We start from the raw sequence: 17,827 nt of genomic DNA on the forward strand, positions 1-17,827 counted from the left end.
CATACACAACATTATATCAAAAGGTGCATACTCAATCATACCTGAACATTCTGTTTCACCAAGACACAGTCTACTCTTGCCAACAGTCTTTTCTACAACAATCTCTTGCCTATACACATACAGACAACATATATGGACAAACACAGACACTCACATAGTCGCACACACTAACAACCACACCGGTGTTGTCAAGACTGTCCCATTTATGTCACACTGTAAACAGAAACATTCACAGGTCTGGTCTGTGCAAACAAAGAGACACAGGTGACACACACACACACACACACACACACACACACACACACACACACACACACACACACAATGTAATGTCATACTTGACCCAAATTCTTGCAGTCCCTCTTGAATTCATCTGTAACACATTCAACAACCCCAATCCCCACAATACAAACGTGTACACCTCCCTAGTTCCTTGCTATTCCAAGCTACAACCCCCCCCCCCCCCCCCCCCCCCCCCCCATCACAGACAAATCTACCAACCTACACACACACACACACACACACACACACACACACACACACCGCGGTTTCACTCCTCCTGACACAGCCTCCTGAGCTCCTGCTCCACCTCCTCCACGTAGCCGGGGAAGGTTTCATCCAGCAGGCAGAGGCGCAGCAGCTCCAGGTCCACTGGGGCCAGGGGGCCGGCACTCCGGTAGGCCAGCGGCAGGGACAGGCAGCCTTCACCTAGGAAGTGCTGCGAATAATGAAGACAGATTAGACTGTCAGTGGGTAGAACATTTAGTGTAACCAAAAAGAGCTGGATTGGGACAAAAATAGGGGGACACTCCCTTCATTATTGTGCTGCCCCCTATAAATTGTGGGGCCGGTCTCTAAGAAAATACAAAAAACTGATTGGGCCACTGGGGACTGTCAGCTCACCAGGAAATAACCTGTATACCATATTGCCAGTCCAGGTCTGCACATACACATTCAGTGTGTGTGCATATAAATAGTATGTGTACCGTATTTACATATGTGCAACATATACTGTGTGCTCCATGGTACATGCATGTCGGTGTATGTGTGTGTACAGGTGTGTGTTTAATGTCCCACACCGCACACAGACACTGCACTTCAACAGAACATTTCACAAAAAAAAGTCTCCAGTCTTGACAGCAAACACTGCACACAGCAACATATAGTCTGTCTCATTCACTTGCACACATCTATCACACGACAAGCCCATTTTAACTCAGGGAATTTAAATGATGGCTGAATTTCCATCCGAATACACAGAAGTATGTGGTGAGGCATACCACTTACCTGACACTGAAAAGCCGCTAGTGTGGATTGTAAAGGGATTGTATGAGTGTGTGTGTGTGTGTGTGTGTGTGTGTGTCACGACTACAGGGCTGGAGGAAGTGAAGCAGAACTGAGAATCACACCTGAGAGAGACGTCTCAGAGACAGCGAGCCCTGGACCTCGGCAGCTCCTTCTGGCAAACGGCCCTGCAGCATAAATTGCATCAGCTGAGTTGAGTGTATTTAAATTCATATGCTCTATACACATGGTGCCAGTAACACCCCTATGGTTCTCAATATGTGGCACAGAGGATGAGCTATTCTAAGGAAATACCATGTCATAGAGCTGGGAGTTAAAAAAACACATTGAGTATGCAGTGTCTATTCACAAAGATGTAACATGTTTCCTGGTCTTACCATAGCCTCGCAATAATTTCACTTGTGTGAATTGAGCGGACATTTTCAGATGGCAAGGCTAGTCTAAGCAACACCCCTGAGCTTCTAAATATGTGCAGAAAATGCCCGGCCGCGATGGGGGAATAAAAACATGATACAGTCTCACTGATTGTCATCCCAGGTCCACACATTAAACACGCTACCTGGCATTGCCGTTTGCTCTCCCTGTGCACACGAAACAGGTGATTTGACTAATTATCTCATTTTTGCAGGAGCGTGGCAGCTTCGAGTTGAGCTAATGAGACCAGCCAGTCCAGTAACAAGCAGGACAGAATGCATTACGGAACATGGAACAAGTTCATTCTGGAATGGAGTTGCACACTGACTACTGGATGAAGAAGGAGGAGAGGGTCAAAAGTGGAGGAGACGAGAGAGGACAAGTGTGTTTTGATTACGACAAAAATGCAGTATAAATCAACACTTGGAGAAGAGTTTGGGAACAAATACACTCCAGAAGATGTTAAATTGACTCTTTAAGTATTGAACTGACACTGTGTTTTGTAGTATGCAGCCTCCTCTTGGCTTGCACCTGCTCATCCATTCACGCATACACACTTACTCACCCTCACACGCCACCCCCTTACTCACATGCGCACATGCACATGCTACAGCCACCCACGTCCATGCAGGCATATGTAGTAACAGATTAATGGGCAGGAGCATACACCTACGCAGCTCATGCATAAACATTACATGTACAGATACTCTCCTTCTTTTTCAGCCCGTTTTCTTCGTTCTCTCTTGCTATTCCCCTGATCATACCACCCCCTATCACTCTCTCTCTCTCCCTCTCTCTCTCACACACACACACACACACACACACACACAAACACATACAAAGCCCCACACAGACTCAGTTATCCATCAGTATTTCCTCAGTCACACACACGCACGCACGCACGCACACACACAGACACACACACACACAGCCTCAGTTATCCACCGGTCAATAACTTCATTATTAATTGAGAGCTTTGAACTGCTCCCAGTGGCTTCTCTTGCATCTTCTGACCTGGAGGTCAGGATCTGGCACTTCTCAAGCCTGATACAAATCACTATGGGTGCACAGCAGTAACCTCACTGTTGCTTTATACTCAGTTTGAAAGAGGAAGTCTTAAAGTAAAAATCTCTCTTCATAGGATGGGGAAACTGAGTTTTGGCACCATCATAGTAATCTGGCAGTGAACTAATACTGCCATCTGGTGGCGGATGGTATAACTTGCATCACATTCATTGCTTGGTGTAAGCACCATATCACAGTCTCATTTCAATACTACACTGAATACAGTCTATATGCATTTGGCACTTTTGTGTACATTTTACACAGTCATTCTATTTCCCATACAGTGTTAAATAGTGCATGTCTGCCATCACAGATTGGATGAACAGTAACGTCCTAAAATTAAATGAGGATAAAACTGAAGTGTTGCTCATTGGCCCTAAGGAAAAACGTGCAAAACTCCACTCAAGCCTAGGTGACCTAAGCATACATATTAAAGATAAGGTTACTAGCCTAGGTGTGATCATAGACTCAGATTTGAGCTTTGAGCCTCACATCAACAAGATAACAAAAGCTGTTTTTTTCCACCTTAGAAATGTCAACAAAGTGCGCGGCTTGGCTCCCTGACAAGATGCTGAAAAACTTATTCATGCCTTTGTCACCAGTAGGCTAGACTACTGTAATGCTCTCTTCTCTGGCCTGCCAAAACAGTTAATTGACAAATTGCAACTCATTCAACATTCTGCGGCCAGAATCCTAACAAGAACCAGAAGGAGAGAGCACATCACTCCTGTCTTGGCAGACCTGCACTGGTTACCTGTCTCATACAGAATTGACTTTAATATTCTGCTGACAGTATTTAAAGCATTAAATGTACTTGCCCCTAGTTACATCTCTGACATGCTCTCTTTTTATGCCCCTGCTCAAGCTCTCAGGTCCACTGATGCCAAGCTGCTAAGGACTCCCACCCCCCCGCAAAAGAAGATTGGCGACGCCGTGTTCGTTTGCTATGTGTCCAAGAGATGGAACGCCCTCCCCATCGAGATCAGATCAGCCAGCTCTGTCGACTCCTTCAAGAACCAGCTGAAGACCCACCTTTTCATCCTTGCCCACTCCTAGCTACCAAGGCGTAACAGTGTCCCAGCTGCCGCAGCGTCCTTACTGTTCACAACCAGCTCTGGCAGGGGGCTCCCCTAGGTCTCTGCCTGAGGTTTCTTCCTGGCTATAGGGTTTTTTCTCAGACCTCATTGAGCTTTTTCCCCCTACAAACTATGAATCAAGCAAAAGGGAGTTTTTCCCTCACCCCTGATGCCACCAGGGGCCACATCTGAGTGCCCAAATTCAGTGTGACAATCTATGACTTATGCTAGACCCAGCCACTATGGACCTTACGCCTCTAAGAATCCTGGTCCTAACCTACGTTGACCTTATGACTCTACAATCTCTATCTATCTCTTCTTCCTCTGCCTTCCTGCTATTTCTGCCTCTCCACTCTACCTCTCCTTTTAAATTCATCTCTAACAATGATGTTTTTTCCCATCTGTTAAGCACTTTGAGTTGCATGCCTTGTATGATACAGTGCTATACAAATACAATTATTATTATTATTATTATTATTATTATTATTACTATTATTATTATTATATAGTGCTCAGGTAAACTTAAATTGGCCTTGATACCAAATGCCTATATTGTCTTGCGTAACCAGGTGCCAATTTTAGAAAATATGCCAGGCTGATCATGAAGGATCAGTATAAGATGGTTTCAATATTAAAAACAGAGGAAAATACCTTTAAACATCTGTCCTAAAATGTATATGAAACAATGTACTGGGCTGTTGAAAACCTTTATGCCTACTGGGCCCAGGACAAAATCATCTGAAAGGGCCCCCCTCTCAATACACACAAAGTAATGAGGACCGAATTCTGGGGCCCGGGACAACATACCTGTCCCTATTGGTTTGTTCCAAACAGAAAGAGAATTTTAACGCTTCTGGTTTTGTGTTCCACCATTAAATAGACGTTCCCGAACCGGTTGAACAACACCAAAAAAAGTGTTGCCCGAATGGTTAATTACGTTCACTGTCAGCTGTTTATACATGGTATAAATTATGGTGTATATATATGGCACATAAATATGGTATAAAAGCATGTCTCATCCAGTTTAAACCAAATGTAATACTATAACATCCTTCATTAACTAAGAAAAGAATAATTCAAAACAATTGTTAATTCAAAAATGTGTTGTTTATTGTTAACTGATGGATTTTCAACCAAAATGTCAAGGACATTATGAAGTCACATGGCTATACCACTCAGTGGGCAACAACAAAGGAACCAAAAGAAAGTGGTACTAACCGCTTACTATTAAGCTTATTTTAAATAAGTGTATCTGTTCTGTAACATAAAAATAATAAAGTTTCTGTTTTTGTTTCGGTTCCATGTAAAATAGAAAACGTTCCCTGTTTTTCCTTTTTCGTTCCTTGAACTGGGGTCCGTTTCTCGAAAGTGTCTTTGCTATCTTCGTTAGCAAAGTCCTTCGTAAGAGCGACTCAACTCTCTTTCGACAGCGACGCTCACCACTAAATCCAAGGGAACGGTAAGGCGGTCTTAAGACGGTTAGCAACGACAAGAATCGATTAACAGACCCCTGGTTCAAAGCCCTGATCCCCGCCCTGTTTGCTGATTGGTCAGCTGTCTGACAAGATGAACAACTTCTTCTCAAAAGACATAACCACAGCCGGTCTGCAAACAGCCGTCTCGCTTGCTATTCAACCCATTATACAGAATTTGGCTGTAGTTCACCTAGGGGCGCTGGCGAGCGAGCGCAGAATGGGGTTGCTGTATTAGGCTGGCGGCTAATTTTCAAAATTGTCCTCGCTATTGGCTGAAACCTGTAAATATTACTGTGGTTTCTGAGAGAGTGATATGGATTTACATCAAAAGTACAATAACCTGGGAGTTATATCCTTGCATTTTCTTCAAGGTTTGGAAGTCAGGTTTGGCGGAGTCAGTCTCCGCTAGTGATAACGAAATCCGATTGGTGAATGAGAAGCCTACACAGGCTAGACGTAGGCTTAACATAGGCTAACTGATGAACGCAAGGCCAACAACTAACGGAATCGTAATATATCCCATACATAGATGGAACAAAATCATATTTTGACACTACAATATTGATTTCTGCCTTTAATTTCAATATCAAAGTAATCCAGCGTCAGATTAAACACATTTTGAAGGTAATTAAACAGGTTGCCACCATGTGTATTTTCCAGAATAACTGGCGAAGGAGTTGGTGCATAACATGCTGGGTAGTGAGCATGACCAACGATGTCATTCAGGCACAAAATGGGGATTTTACAAAGATGAAACTAGTTTAAAAAAAATCAAACTAAGTGCTGTTTGGAAGGATTATTTAGGACTATTCGATATATTAAATTCTATAGATTATTCTATGATGGAGCTCCATAGGACCCCATTCATACTGACAGGCATTCTGAAGTAAAATGAGACCGCAGGTGGTTGCAGTACCTGCTCTGCCTGTAGAGGGGGCTGTGTGGTGTTGCTGGTGCTGCATTGGGGAGCTGGCTTCTCCTGACTGCCCACAGGTAGATAGTCCTCCAGTCGTTGCACTGCCCTCTCACACTCCGCTATGGCTTCAGGCCGGCTGGCCCCATCAAACTGTATGCGGAACATGCGGCTCTCACCCTGCAGTAATGCAACATATACATCTCAATGGGTTCTCCCTTAATAAGAAATTGAAATGTAAACAAGAAAGCAACATAGACATAACATCAAACTAGTACACAAACTGTACATACAGACCGAAGCTCCGGAATATCCTTGCTATGTGATTTACATGTACCTTACATGTGCAACTGTGTGCGAATGAGTGAACATAGTTAAGGAGCACTAAGCAAGATACTAGTACTGGAGGTATCATACGGGGCAGTATCATACGGGAGGTATCATACCGGGCCACTTCAACATGTAAGTTGGGAAGATCGCCCGCACTGTTGTGTCAATATGTCAACTTGCGCACAAGGCTGCATACTTTGTGTCAGGTTGGCTACCGTGCAAAAAAAATCACATAAAATATACATAGCACTACCTTTGTGCACACGTGTGCATGCATATCCCAGGCCTAATTCTTAGACATGTTTAACCAAGCTATATGGATTTCAGGAGTCTCTCTCCTCAATCAATCTTTTGTATTTGTGCGTTTGTGTGTGTGTGTGTGTGTGTGTGTGTGTGTGTGTGTGTGTGTGTGTGTGTGTGTGTGTGTGTGTGTGTGTGTGTGTGTGTGTGTGTGTGTGTGTGTTGTGTATGCATGTTTACTGCTGGACTTATTACCATAAATGCCACTGAAACAAACCCCACACAATTGGTATTTGGTATTTCTCAAAAACAGAGGTTGCAAAAACAAGGCATGTTTCATTTACTTACATTCTACACATTTTCTTTCATAGTATCTGTCCTTTATTTACAGGTGCTTGAAAATGTATAGCAAAGCTGTTTGTTCTGTTTCATAAAACAAGCACTTTTAAAACCTGTGAGGCATTTATGCAGTTGTTTGCAAGCTGCAGGCTGTTTTTTATGACTGGGTGGAACCCATTCAAGTATCCTTAGACAGTGCTCTATCTCCAGTTTCAATGCACCATTTTTGTAACAGTATAATTCTGATCCCATAGAATTTGCAACTTCAAACATTTGTAAGTGTGCAAGTCAATGTCAATAAGCCGAACCCCAAATGAAGGGAGCATCCCCACTAGGGATGCAAATTATTGATTAATTCATTAAACGTTAGTTGATAGCCTTATCGATCGACTTACGATTAATTGATAAGCAGCGTTTTCCCTCCAAAATCTCAATGTTTCTAAAAAAAAACTACTTAATCTAAAAATTTTCATTAAATATTGAGATAAAATACCACATCTAAATTAATTCTATTTCAATTCTTTAATGCAAAGGTGATTTAAATATTCCCAATTTTCACACCCCTCTTCACACACATTCTTCACATACCCATTTCACCTGAGTCTCTTGTCAGTTGAATTGTCGATTAATTGCGATTAATGTCTTTTAATCGATTAACGCATTGATCAATTAAAGTCGATTATCGTTTGTATCCCTAATCCCCACATGCACAAATGGGTCCTAAGACATAAACCCTTTCCATTTAAGTACATAACACTGTCGACCATATGGAAACTGCAAACAGAGAGGTGGGAAAAGCAGCCGAGCCAAACGACCCAGTTCAACTCTGTCCTATTTAGCCACTCTGTCACTATGACTTTGCACCTCTGTTTACTGACCACGTGTGTCAGCACATTACCGCTATGTAAGAACAACAACATACAGCAGACCTTTTGGTGCCCTTTGGCTGCCCCGTGCACTTGCTGTTGGGCAACAGTGACGTGGTCCAGTGCAGTGAGTCGTGAATGTGTAGTCAAAAATAACACCAGTACTTTTGTGATTCAGAATCAGCCATGGAGGGAGTGTGTGCTTGTGTGAGTGTGTGTGAGTGTGTGTCAGTGTGTGTGTGTGCTAGCAGCCCAAAGTGTCTGTTGTGACATTTCCCTCCCACCCGGCTGCCAGCGATTAAATCAGAACTTAATGTGGGGACACTCATGCACACAGGAAGCCATAATGTGCTCTTGACTGGGGCTGCCCCCTGCATAATGAATTTAGCTCCATGAGTTTAGTGTGGGTGGCTTCACTCATGTGCGCCCTGTCTATCACACAGTCATACACACGCAGACATAGTATACACAAACACACATGCATGCACGCATACACAAACAGTGTGTTGGCAGTAAGGTAGTCAGCAGCAAGAACATTGTTAGTTTTGTCCACTGACACTAAGTAAATGGAATGACACACGGTAATAAAAGATCATTTGGATCTGCCCACTTCAAACCAATTTAGCTCACATATCTGTTACCCACATACAGACAACACACACACCCACATCCACACCCACACCCACACCCACACACACACACACACACACACACACACACACACACACACACACACACACACACACACACACACAAAACAGACAGACAGACAGACACACACACCTACTGCAAATGCAAACCAACTGCTGCACTGATAGATAACAAGAGAGACAGTGAGATAGAGAGCAAGCAAGAGGGCAAGGAAAAGAGAGAGGGGGGAAAATGAGTTGTGGCAAAATATTTCGCACCATATGCCCAGACTGTTTGGCATGCGTGTCATGACTCAGGATTGACTTCATCCCGGCCACTTAATTGGCAATTAAAAGCGCTGTACCCGGCACGCCCGCCCCGCGGCCCTGCCAAACAACACCGCCCCAGTCACTGCCACTTCCAGTGCCACCGTGTCACAGCCCTACTGCGGGGCGGTAAATATACCCAGAGAGCAGCTCCGCAGCTGTCACTTAACCAATTACAGCCGGAGATTACCCCTACGCCACCCGCCCGGATTACCACATTTACTCATTTCCTTGCATCCATCATCCACTGGCTGGCTTGGTGTGTGCATTTGTTTGTCGGGCAAGCCCGAGCAAGGGAAAAAAAAATCAACATAAAGACGGCAATTCTGAGACGTTTTCAGCTTATCTTTTTTATCGCTTGCATGCTGAATACAAAGCAGGCGCTGGTCCAGCACTACCACCCCCAACAGAGTCTACAGATATCAAAGCCTCCGTCTGTTGCCTTTTACATAGTTTATTTATATATTTACTTCGCTCAGGATATGGACGTTTTTAGAGATCGATTAGTATTCATGGCCAGGGAGGTCCTTATGATTTGCATAAGGATGCAGCTGGATGAAAAAAAGGATGTTTTACCCCCCTCCCTTCACAGCGGCTTGCAACTTTTGCCTTTGAGGCTCGCTTTAGAGGTCATGAAGTGCCAGCTCCATTAGGATGCAAGGCTGGAGATGGTGTGGAATTGCTAATCACGTCTCTTATAGGATCACACATGCACGCACGCACACACACTCATTTAACACATCACCTGACTGGCCTACTTTCCGATCTATTGTCTCAGTATGTAAATAGACGTGTGAGGAAGGATAAAAATGTTCCTCAAGGGTTCTCCATGAGGGAAGAAAGAGGGATCCCTGTTGTTTCTTTGGTAATGATAACATCATGGCTATATTTGCACACAGATGTGGTAGCCAAACGGTTATGGTAATGGAAATATTATGCACGATTTAAGTACTTCCACAATAAAGGCTTTTGAAGGTTTGTTATCTTGACATCGCACTGCACAGCGCGTACAAGTGTTCACTGCACACAATGAAATCGCATTTATGCTTCAGCCGTGCAAGGTAGCAGTCCCCAATGGCGCCCGGAAGGGAGCAATGCGGCTGGACGGCACCTCAGTCATGGAGGAGGATGGGGGAGAGCACCAGTTAATTACTTCCCCCACCAAGCTGGAGGGTCGGGAGTCGAACCGGCAACGTTTGGGCTACAAGTCTGACACCCTAACCGCTTACCCATGACTGCCCTACTTCAAGATACATCAAACATACCTTGAATTACCACCACAATAATTGTCAAAGCTATTCACTGTGTGGTTTATCAATCAAATTCTCCTACAATATTGCCCATTTTAATTGTTGTAATATGTGCACTTTGTCTAGGTATGTAATCTACACACTTAAGTATCCGTCTCTGATATATACTCTCGCATATAGTTCTTGCATCTAATCTTGAATGTTTTTTCTTCCCACTCCACATAATGTAGTGCTGCTCGGAGGTGATAAAACCAGTTTTACCTTATTATTAGATCACATGAACATACATGCATACGCCTACAACATGAAAAAATATGTGTACTCAGACTTTTATTCACGAAATTCAGGATCCAGTCCACAGGTGGCGTTTAACCCAGAAAACAGATGCAACAACGCTGGAGGCTTTCATAAGCCTGAAAAACATGTTGAAATCATTGAACCAACATTTGTGGTTTCTATGTCAACATGTTTATACTCTGCTCTTGCTTATCAGAGTGCATGACCATATCTGCTGTTAAATATTTCATACAGTACACAGCGAAAGTTTTGAGACCCTAGCATAAATGTTTATGTATTTTTTGTACATCTACATTTTGGGAAATGACATTAACCATTTGGCAACCTCTGTGGGTCACAAAGTCTTAGTTGGAAGAAAGAACATGACAATATGTGTGCAGGATTTGGGTGAACATTCACTGATTGAATGTAAAGTACAAATTATAGACGTATAAAATATAAAATATAGAAGTATTTTATCACAGATGAAGGTCTTGGCTTTGTTTTTATGAACTCATAATTTAAAGGAAAAAAAAGTTTTATAATTAAAATACACATTAAGCATATTCATTTAAAACGCGTCAAACATGTAAAACTCCCTTTGATGTTTTTGACTTTTGTGACATTAATCTGACGGTGATGACAGGCGGTAGCTTGGTCCACATGTGACTTAACTGTGCTGGTTAATAAGACAGACATATTATTAGTATTCATTGTGACCCACAATTATACGGTAGCCTCTTCTGAGGAGCATCTGGAGATTTTGTCACCACCAGACAAAACCTGATGGTGTCAAAATAAATGCAGAAACTTAACGTAGATGACCTATACATACCTGAATTTATTGTACAAAATAAGTTAATTTGACGGTGGTGATGAATGTGTGGGACACATTTTGAGTAATCAGAAAACATTCCAGTTCTAAACTCAATATTTGCAGTTCTGTAGAAATATTTCACTATGATCTTCCACATAATGGCGATATTATTCAATTCCATCAGTGATTTTTTCCATAACAACGTCCATGCTTAGGACAACAGGTTTTATAGGGGTGCCAAAGTATAAAGTACAGTAATGAAATAAAATAAAATTATAATTAGACCTTTAAAACAAGTGTATATGTGTAATAGACCCCTTGATGATTAACTGGATCTTTGTTTTTGTTCAGGGAATTTCAACAAAATTACCACTTTTTTGAGTGGGATCGTGTTTCTGCCAAACTTTCAAGAATCGTTGCATTGATAAAATTATGTGGTACAATTTTGTTTGGTTAAAGTTGATAAAGATAAAGCTTCATTGTTTGTTATGCTTGGTCCAATGTGAGAGATGGGCTTTTTGAAAAATGTGTTTCTTTTTTCAAGTATGATATTTCCGTTTAAAATGTGATAAAATACTGGGGGAAAAAACAAAACATGCAAACGGATGGAGCTGTCTGAGGCAAAATGAAACATAACTGTAAATGATCAGTGGACTGCAGAAGAGATTACTGAGAAGGAAGAGTATAGTATCAGTGCCAGAACCAGAACCAGTAAGCCTTCTGCTATGGCTCCAACTTCAGTGTGACTCACCTTCATGTTTGCTTGGAAGAGCAGAACATCAGCCTTCTTCTGCACTCTCAGGAAGCTTGCACCATTAACAAGGGAGAACCCTTCCTGCAAGAACATGTAAACACCAAATTTAAATGAAGAAAAATAATCAATTCACATTTCATTACAGTATAAGCAGCCAGGCGGTGTACACAAGACAAGCAATAATTTGACATCAGTGTTAGTTTCATTCCAGCAACTTCATTAGCAGTACTATACATATGCAATGACAGTGCCACAGAGGTTAAGGCTTCATTTCCTTTCATTAGTTACACACAGGCAGCTTCTCACATGCAACACCTCTTAGGCAGAATAGTAGCTGAGCAGACAGCCTTCAACAAATTGCATAGTTCAAAGTGGTATGTTTATCGTTTTTTTCTTTTTTTTCTTTGAACGCTCAATTCCTTCCAGCAAGCTTGAGTTTCTTCTCTGCATCCTAATCATTTTCAACATGTGAGTGGAGCTACTGTACTGTAAGGGCGCAAACATGCAACCAACCAGTGGAAGGCACTATTGCCTCACTGGATCCAGGCACTCTGGGCTACTCTCAGCCTGCTCTACTCGGGCGCTCGATCGACACGGAGAGAGGAAGAGGAGGCATTAGTTCATCTCAGTGTCACAGAGAGAGTGCAACACAGACAATCAGCTTTGCTCAAACCTGGTGCTGAGGGGCCAAACATTTCCAAGCAATCCTCTTATCGAACAAGGAATGAAATGTATGTGTTATTTTATGCAACATACTGTAGCACCATGTATTTTCTTTCCCAGTTACCAGAGAAAAGGGAGAGAGGGAAAAAAGAAGGGATTGACTATAGCCTGCCATGACTTAGTGGACTGGTGCAGGGAAAAGATCTCCAGGAAAGCCTTGGCTGCTCTTAATTTAGACCACATCCTAACCCTTAGCCTATCTCATATTCGATATGGACACACTGTGTCACACAAGTAGGAGGCTTAAGCGTATTGGTGATCACCAGCTGGACGACTGGGCTGCTCGTAGGGTATTGACCAGGCGAGTCCGGCCCTACAGGCTGTGTACTACAGGAGCCGGTGAGCAATCTGCACATCCTCTCTGTTACATAAACAGTACATTTCATTAGCAAATTTAAGACACAAAATAGATTACAATTTTCCTTGGCAACAGAATGCCAGGGAGAGGATCATGGTTTACATTACTGTCCTACAGGCTGAAGCAGCATACCGTATTACATTGAGCAGTGGATGATTATTGCTCGCCTTCTGCCCTCCACATAGACATGCTGGTTTACACACACACACACACACACACACACACACACACACACACACACACACACACACACACACACACACACACACACACACACACACACACACACACACACACACACGCACACAGCTCTAATCTAGGGATGCCCCTTAAAGGGGGATGGTAAAATGAAGAGTAAACTAATAACAATCATGGCCCTTTCCGTAATAATCATAATCAACACTTTACACATTTTATGATATGTAATTTTCTGATCTCTTTTGACTGCAATGAGTAATTGGATAAACACTTTGGTTCAATTCAATAGGCCTAGCCTAGAGCACTGTCAAATCACACCACGTTCCAAGAAAGAAACACAATTCATTCAGAAAAAAGATATCTGCTTTTAACCTCATTTTCAAACTAAATGGTTTCAAACAGGTCCCAGAAGTGCCAAGGCACTTCAATAAACCACTTGGTCCAAACAATAAAAGAAAGAGGTTTTTAAACAACTTAAGCTTTCAAAAAATACAAATGGAATGACTTGAAACCAAAATATAACTACACTTTGATAAACTCTCAGAAATACAATCATAACATCCTCTGGCATTGATTTGTGCTTTTTAAATCGAAGTAAATGCAATATAATGTCATGACACTACGACTGCATTACGCCTTTCAAACAGACAGCTTTATTACTTTATTTCAGTCTTCTACTCTCTAAAGGCGATGATACACAGGGCAACTTTTTGAGCAAATCAAAAATTCCTCGGCAACAATACTATAAGATGTTGTTTAGACTGTTCATTACATAACAGTTTCATCAAGAGAACTTGGGTTAGTAGCATGCAACTTATTTCAACCATTGCATTTGAAAATGTAAAGCAAATCATGATGTTGCCCAGAAACATTGCTCAAAAAGTTGGCCTGCGCATCATTACCTTCAGACATTCATTAATTTGTTCCATTCATTCATTTGTTTGTTCGTTCATTCATTCAGTATTCTGGCACTCCTGGTTACGTCAACTTTCAAAAAGTTAACTAATTGGCATAAAACTACCTGTAAAAATTGTTTTTGACAGGCACTATTAAAAAATGCCACAAGTTTGACATGGTGGTGTAGCTTTCCACCTCTGCAAGTACACCAAGTCATGATCATTCCCTCGGTTTAATTTCAATATAGGTTCCACTTCTTCACCCACACACATTACTTTCACAACCTGGCATTCTTCACAAGAAACTCCACCCTGTAATCTTGTAATGAACTCAGTCAAACTGAAAGCCAGCCAGAAACTCTTATGTGCGTACAGGGCCAGCCTTTGTTATAAGTGTAGCTAACAGCAGGTGCAGAACCCATTTCGGGTGCATTAATATAAGCCATAAGCTATAAGCTACTAAAGGAGCTTCAGGAAGGTAGGAGTGGAGAATATAGACACCCTCTCTCTCATCTCATCCACAAACACATCAGAGACTGTACTATCTGGGTATGGTTGAAAAGCTTCTCACATCCCACATCCCTGCTCTCTCCGTTAAATGTGTTAAATTACACATTCAGCTGAGGAGACCATTATGCCAATCAGCAAATTCAGCCTTTCTCCCTGAAGTGCCTGTTAGCCTGCCTGAGAAGAAGTCAAGATGAGAGAGGGTGCACTGCACTGCCAGAATTCAAAAAAGGTGCCATGATGTCCTCCTGATAAATGATCCATCTAGCACTTCTGATTTGTGATGGTCACTCTTCTCACTCACAGACATCAAGTTCAGGAATCGAAAAGTTTGAGTCAGGAGGCGAAGGGAAGGAGACAGACTGGAGACAGCGATCTACTGTGCAGAGTTTGAAACAGCTGATGAATGCATAGTATGGAACAGAATAGGGTTGCCACTTCTGTCTGAAAAAAATCCTGGAAATTTCAAACTAAATCAACCTTTTTGCTTACTGAATGGTATCCTTCATTCATTGTCCAGGACAGTATATATTTTGTCCTGGAAAGGTCATTAACCCCTTAGAGCAGAGCCTAGCTATGTTATAACCCTACTGTCACCAAAATTGTGATGGTTATGTCTTAATATGTTACTTAAGGCCACAGCAATTTAATTTGTTGGTTCTCGGATTTTTTCAGGAAAAAGTTGAAGCGAGAGGGCGAAAAAAAAAAAAAAAATTAGTCGTGTGGTTATACCACCTGTATATCAGCCTCACATGGACCTCCAAAGGAAGGTGCAAGACAGGCAAACACCTGGACATGGAGAAGGACAGTGTAGAAGGGAATTAAGGCAGCCAAATAGACCAGGCACAAAATTAGCTCACAGGGCAATTATTATATTAATCTGGTTTGAATAAACTGAGATGATTCAACAGTTGAATAGTTGTTGTTTTTCTTTTTTAAAACTGCTATCCCACTCCACTAATTCCACTAAGAGCAATACTGTGTTTCACCGCTGCTACTGCTAACCCACAGGGGCTTCAACTTGCCATTGCATGTTTGTCTGTAAATGTTTGAATGTAACACGTTTCCTGATTCGCTAGTCGTAATCGGCATGTTGAAAGGAGTGGTTTTATTGGTTCTCTACGTCACATGACCTCCAACTACTAAAGAGACACCTCCCCGTTCATGAAAACATGCAGTCTTCGTTTTTTTTAGCGATTTCATTTTTTGGGGTATTGAAACTGATTTTTTTTTTTTTTCCATTTTGATACAAAATACAAGAGGCGAATCCGAGAACCAACAAATTAAATTGGTGTGGCCTAAGGTTCTCATAATGTCATAGCAATGTTATTATGATGTAGTTCAGTATTTTCAGCAAAGGACAGGTGACAAGTGCAACACTAACAGAATGATGGGGTCACAGGAGTAAGAATTGAAGAAAATGGTGTGTGTGTGTGTGTGTGTGTGTGTGAGTGTTGGGGGGGGGGGTGTTTGGGGGGTTGAGAAAGAGTGCTTTCTTCTTCGTATCCTTTTTTTTTTCAAGACTAAGCAATGTCATGCGATGTCATGCAAGGACACAACACATTCCCACACTTGCTCAGCTGCCTGTGTAAATGGATAATGAAACGCAGACAATGCAAAACGTGCTCTGTTTGTGTGGCTGACCAGGAGTGCCTATGATTAATTGCCCTTTTTATTTCAGGAAAAAGGGGCACTCTGAGGAAAATCGAAAACTCACATTCACAATATGCAGACCTATCACTTTTTGCCAAGACTCTTGTACCACTGGCAACAGGGCACTATCTGTTCTATTGAGAAAGAAAGAAAGAAACAAAGAAAGATCGAAAAGAAAGAAAGAAAGAGCACGCAATCAACACTGATGCTTCACGAGCGCAACTCACTGCACTGTCCCAATGATGTAACCCGATAACTTGCCTAACTGTCCAGTGGATTCGGAAAACCTGCCGATTGTGATAACACTCACCAAGAGCTCTTCAGCCAGGGACAAAAGAAAATGCCCGGACTCCAGTATGCTCAGCTCTATGTGGCCATCACTTTTGGCGGAGTCGTACACCTTGAAAATAAAACAGGTGAGGTGAGTTAATATTAGCATTATTATATATAAGAATACTAGCTGCTAGTGTTAAGTGCATAACCAAAAAGTTAGCCTACTGAAAACAACTCCCCTTCATGGTGTTTATGAATAACTCTAAAGCACATACAACTACACACAAGGTATGCTTCATTTCAAATAGGTAGAGAACAACCATTTGCGAACAACAATACACTCACGCCTTTTTAAAAGCTGTTTAATATAGCCTGTAAATATCGAGGCACCTAGCTAAACATAGCTAACTCAGTAGCTTCAGCAGCGACACTATCAACAGTCGAACAGCCTGTCTCATGTGTATCACCTTCCAGGATGTGTTATTATTGTTCTTCTTGTCGGTTGGTAAAAGACGCCCATAACGTCTTAGTTTCCATACAGACTTGGAAATAGCCGTTTCCGACATTTCGGCTGGACGCACCTGGATAATATTATTTTCTGTCATGTTGTCTGCAACTATAGCTACCAGAGCAAGTCGGTGCCTGCGCGCTCGCGGTGATGTTGTTTGTGCGCTACTTAACATTCTAGGCTGTGTGAGCTAGGCCTACTCAGCTTTGAAAATCCACATTGTGACAAACATAGAATTACCCTATTGAAGTCACCGAATAGAGGTGGGCATTGATTAGAGGTAATGCAATGGAATTTGTTATTCAACTCCACAATTTGCTACTCCACTCGAGTACAAATAAATAAATAACATTGAATTTCCATTCCATGTGGATAAGTTCTTGACCACCGAAAATAGTTTGGAGTTTAGATACATGCCCAGCATTACGGCAACGTTTTGACTAGGGTGTCATCCGGAGATCCATTATAGCGTTACGTTATCGCAGCTCGACGTACTGGATGTCCCAGTGTCGACGCACTGCTACTACAGCTCGCGTGGCCCGGGAGTTATATACAAGAAGTATATCAATCTACATTTCTAGCCGTTTTTATCCATATAGCAAACCAACTGCCCCTAAATTACAGTTCAAAATGCT

At 42.1% G+C, this 17,827-nt stretch overlaps 1 protein-coding gene across 1 annotated transcript; it reads right to left on the reverse strand.

Moving 5' to 3' along the window:
• Window positions 1-492: 492 nt before the first annotated feature.
• rec114 (REC114 meiotic recombination protein) lies at window positions 493-17,333 on the reverse strand. Its single transcript, XM_063188117.1, has 6 exons — window positions 17,152-17,333; window positions 16,722-16,811; window positions 12,074-12,157; window positions 6,252-6,428; window positions 1,410-1,472; window positions 493-718 (listed from the first exon to the last, which is right to left on the reverse strand). Exons 1-6 carry the CDS (start codon window positions 17,287-17,289, stop codon window positions 551-553), a joined length of 720 nt encoding a protein of 239 aa, XP_063044187.1. The 5' UTR covers window positions 17,290-17,333; the 3' UTR covers window positions 493-550.
• Window positions 17,334-17,827: the final 494 nt, after the last annotated feature.

The sequence above is a fragment of the Engraulis encrasicolus genome, chromosome 22 (assembly GCF_034702125.1).
Source record: "Engraulis encrasicolus isolate BLACKSEA-1 chromosome 22, IST_EnEncr_1.0, whole genome shotgun sequence".
In the NCBI taxonomy this organism is placed as follows: Eukaryota; Metazoa; Chordata; class Actinopteri; order Clupeiformes; family Engraulidae; genus Engraulis; species Engraulis encrasicolus.

Bases quoted from the DNA above. Each gene is read 5' to 3' on its own strand.
- rec114 (XM_063188117.1), bottom strand. From the start codon at position 17,289: ATGACAGAAAATAATATTATCCAGGTGCGTCCAGCCGAAATGTCGGAA. The intron at 1,473-6,251 runs GTACTGCAACCA...TTTATGCTGCAG, and splicing joins CCCCTCTACAGGCAGAGCAG to GGCCGTTTGCCAGAAGGAGC. The intron at 719-1,409 runs GTGTGATTCTCA...CATTATTCGCAG, and splicing joins CTCTGAGACGTCTCTCTCAG to CACTTCCTAGGTGAAGGCTG.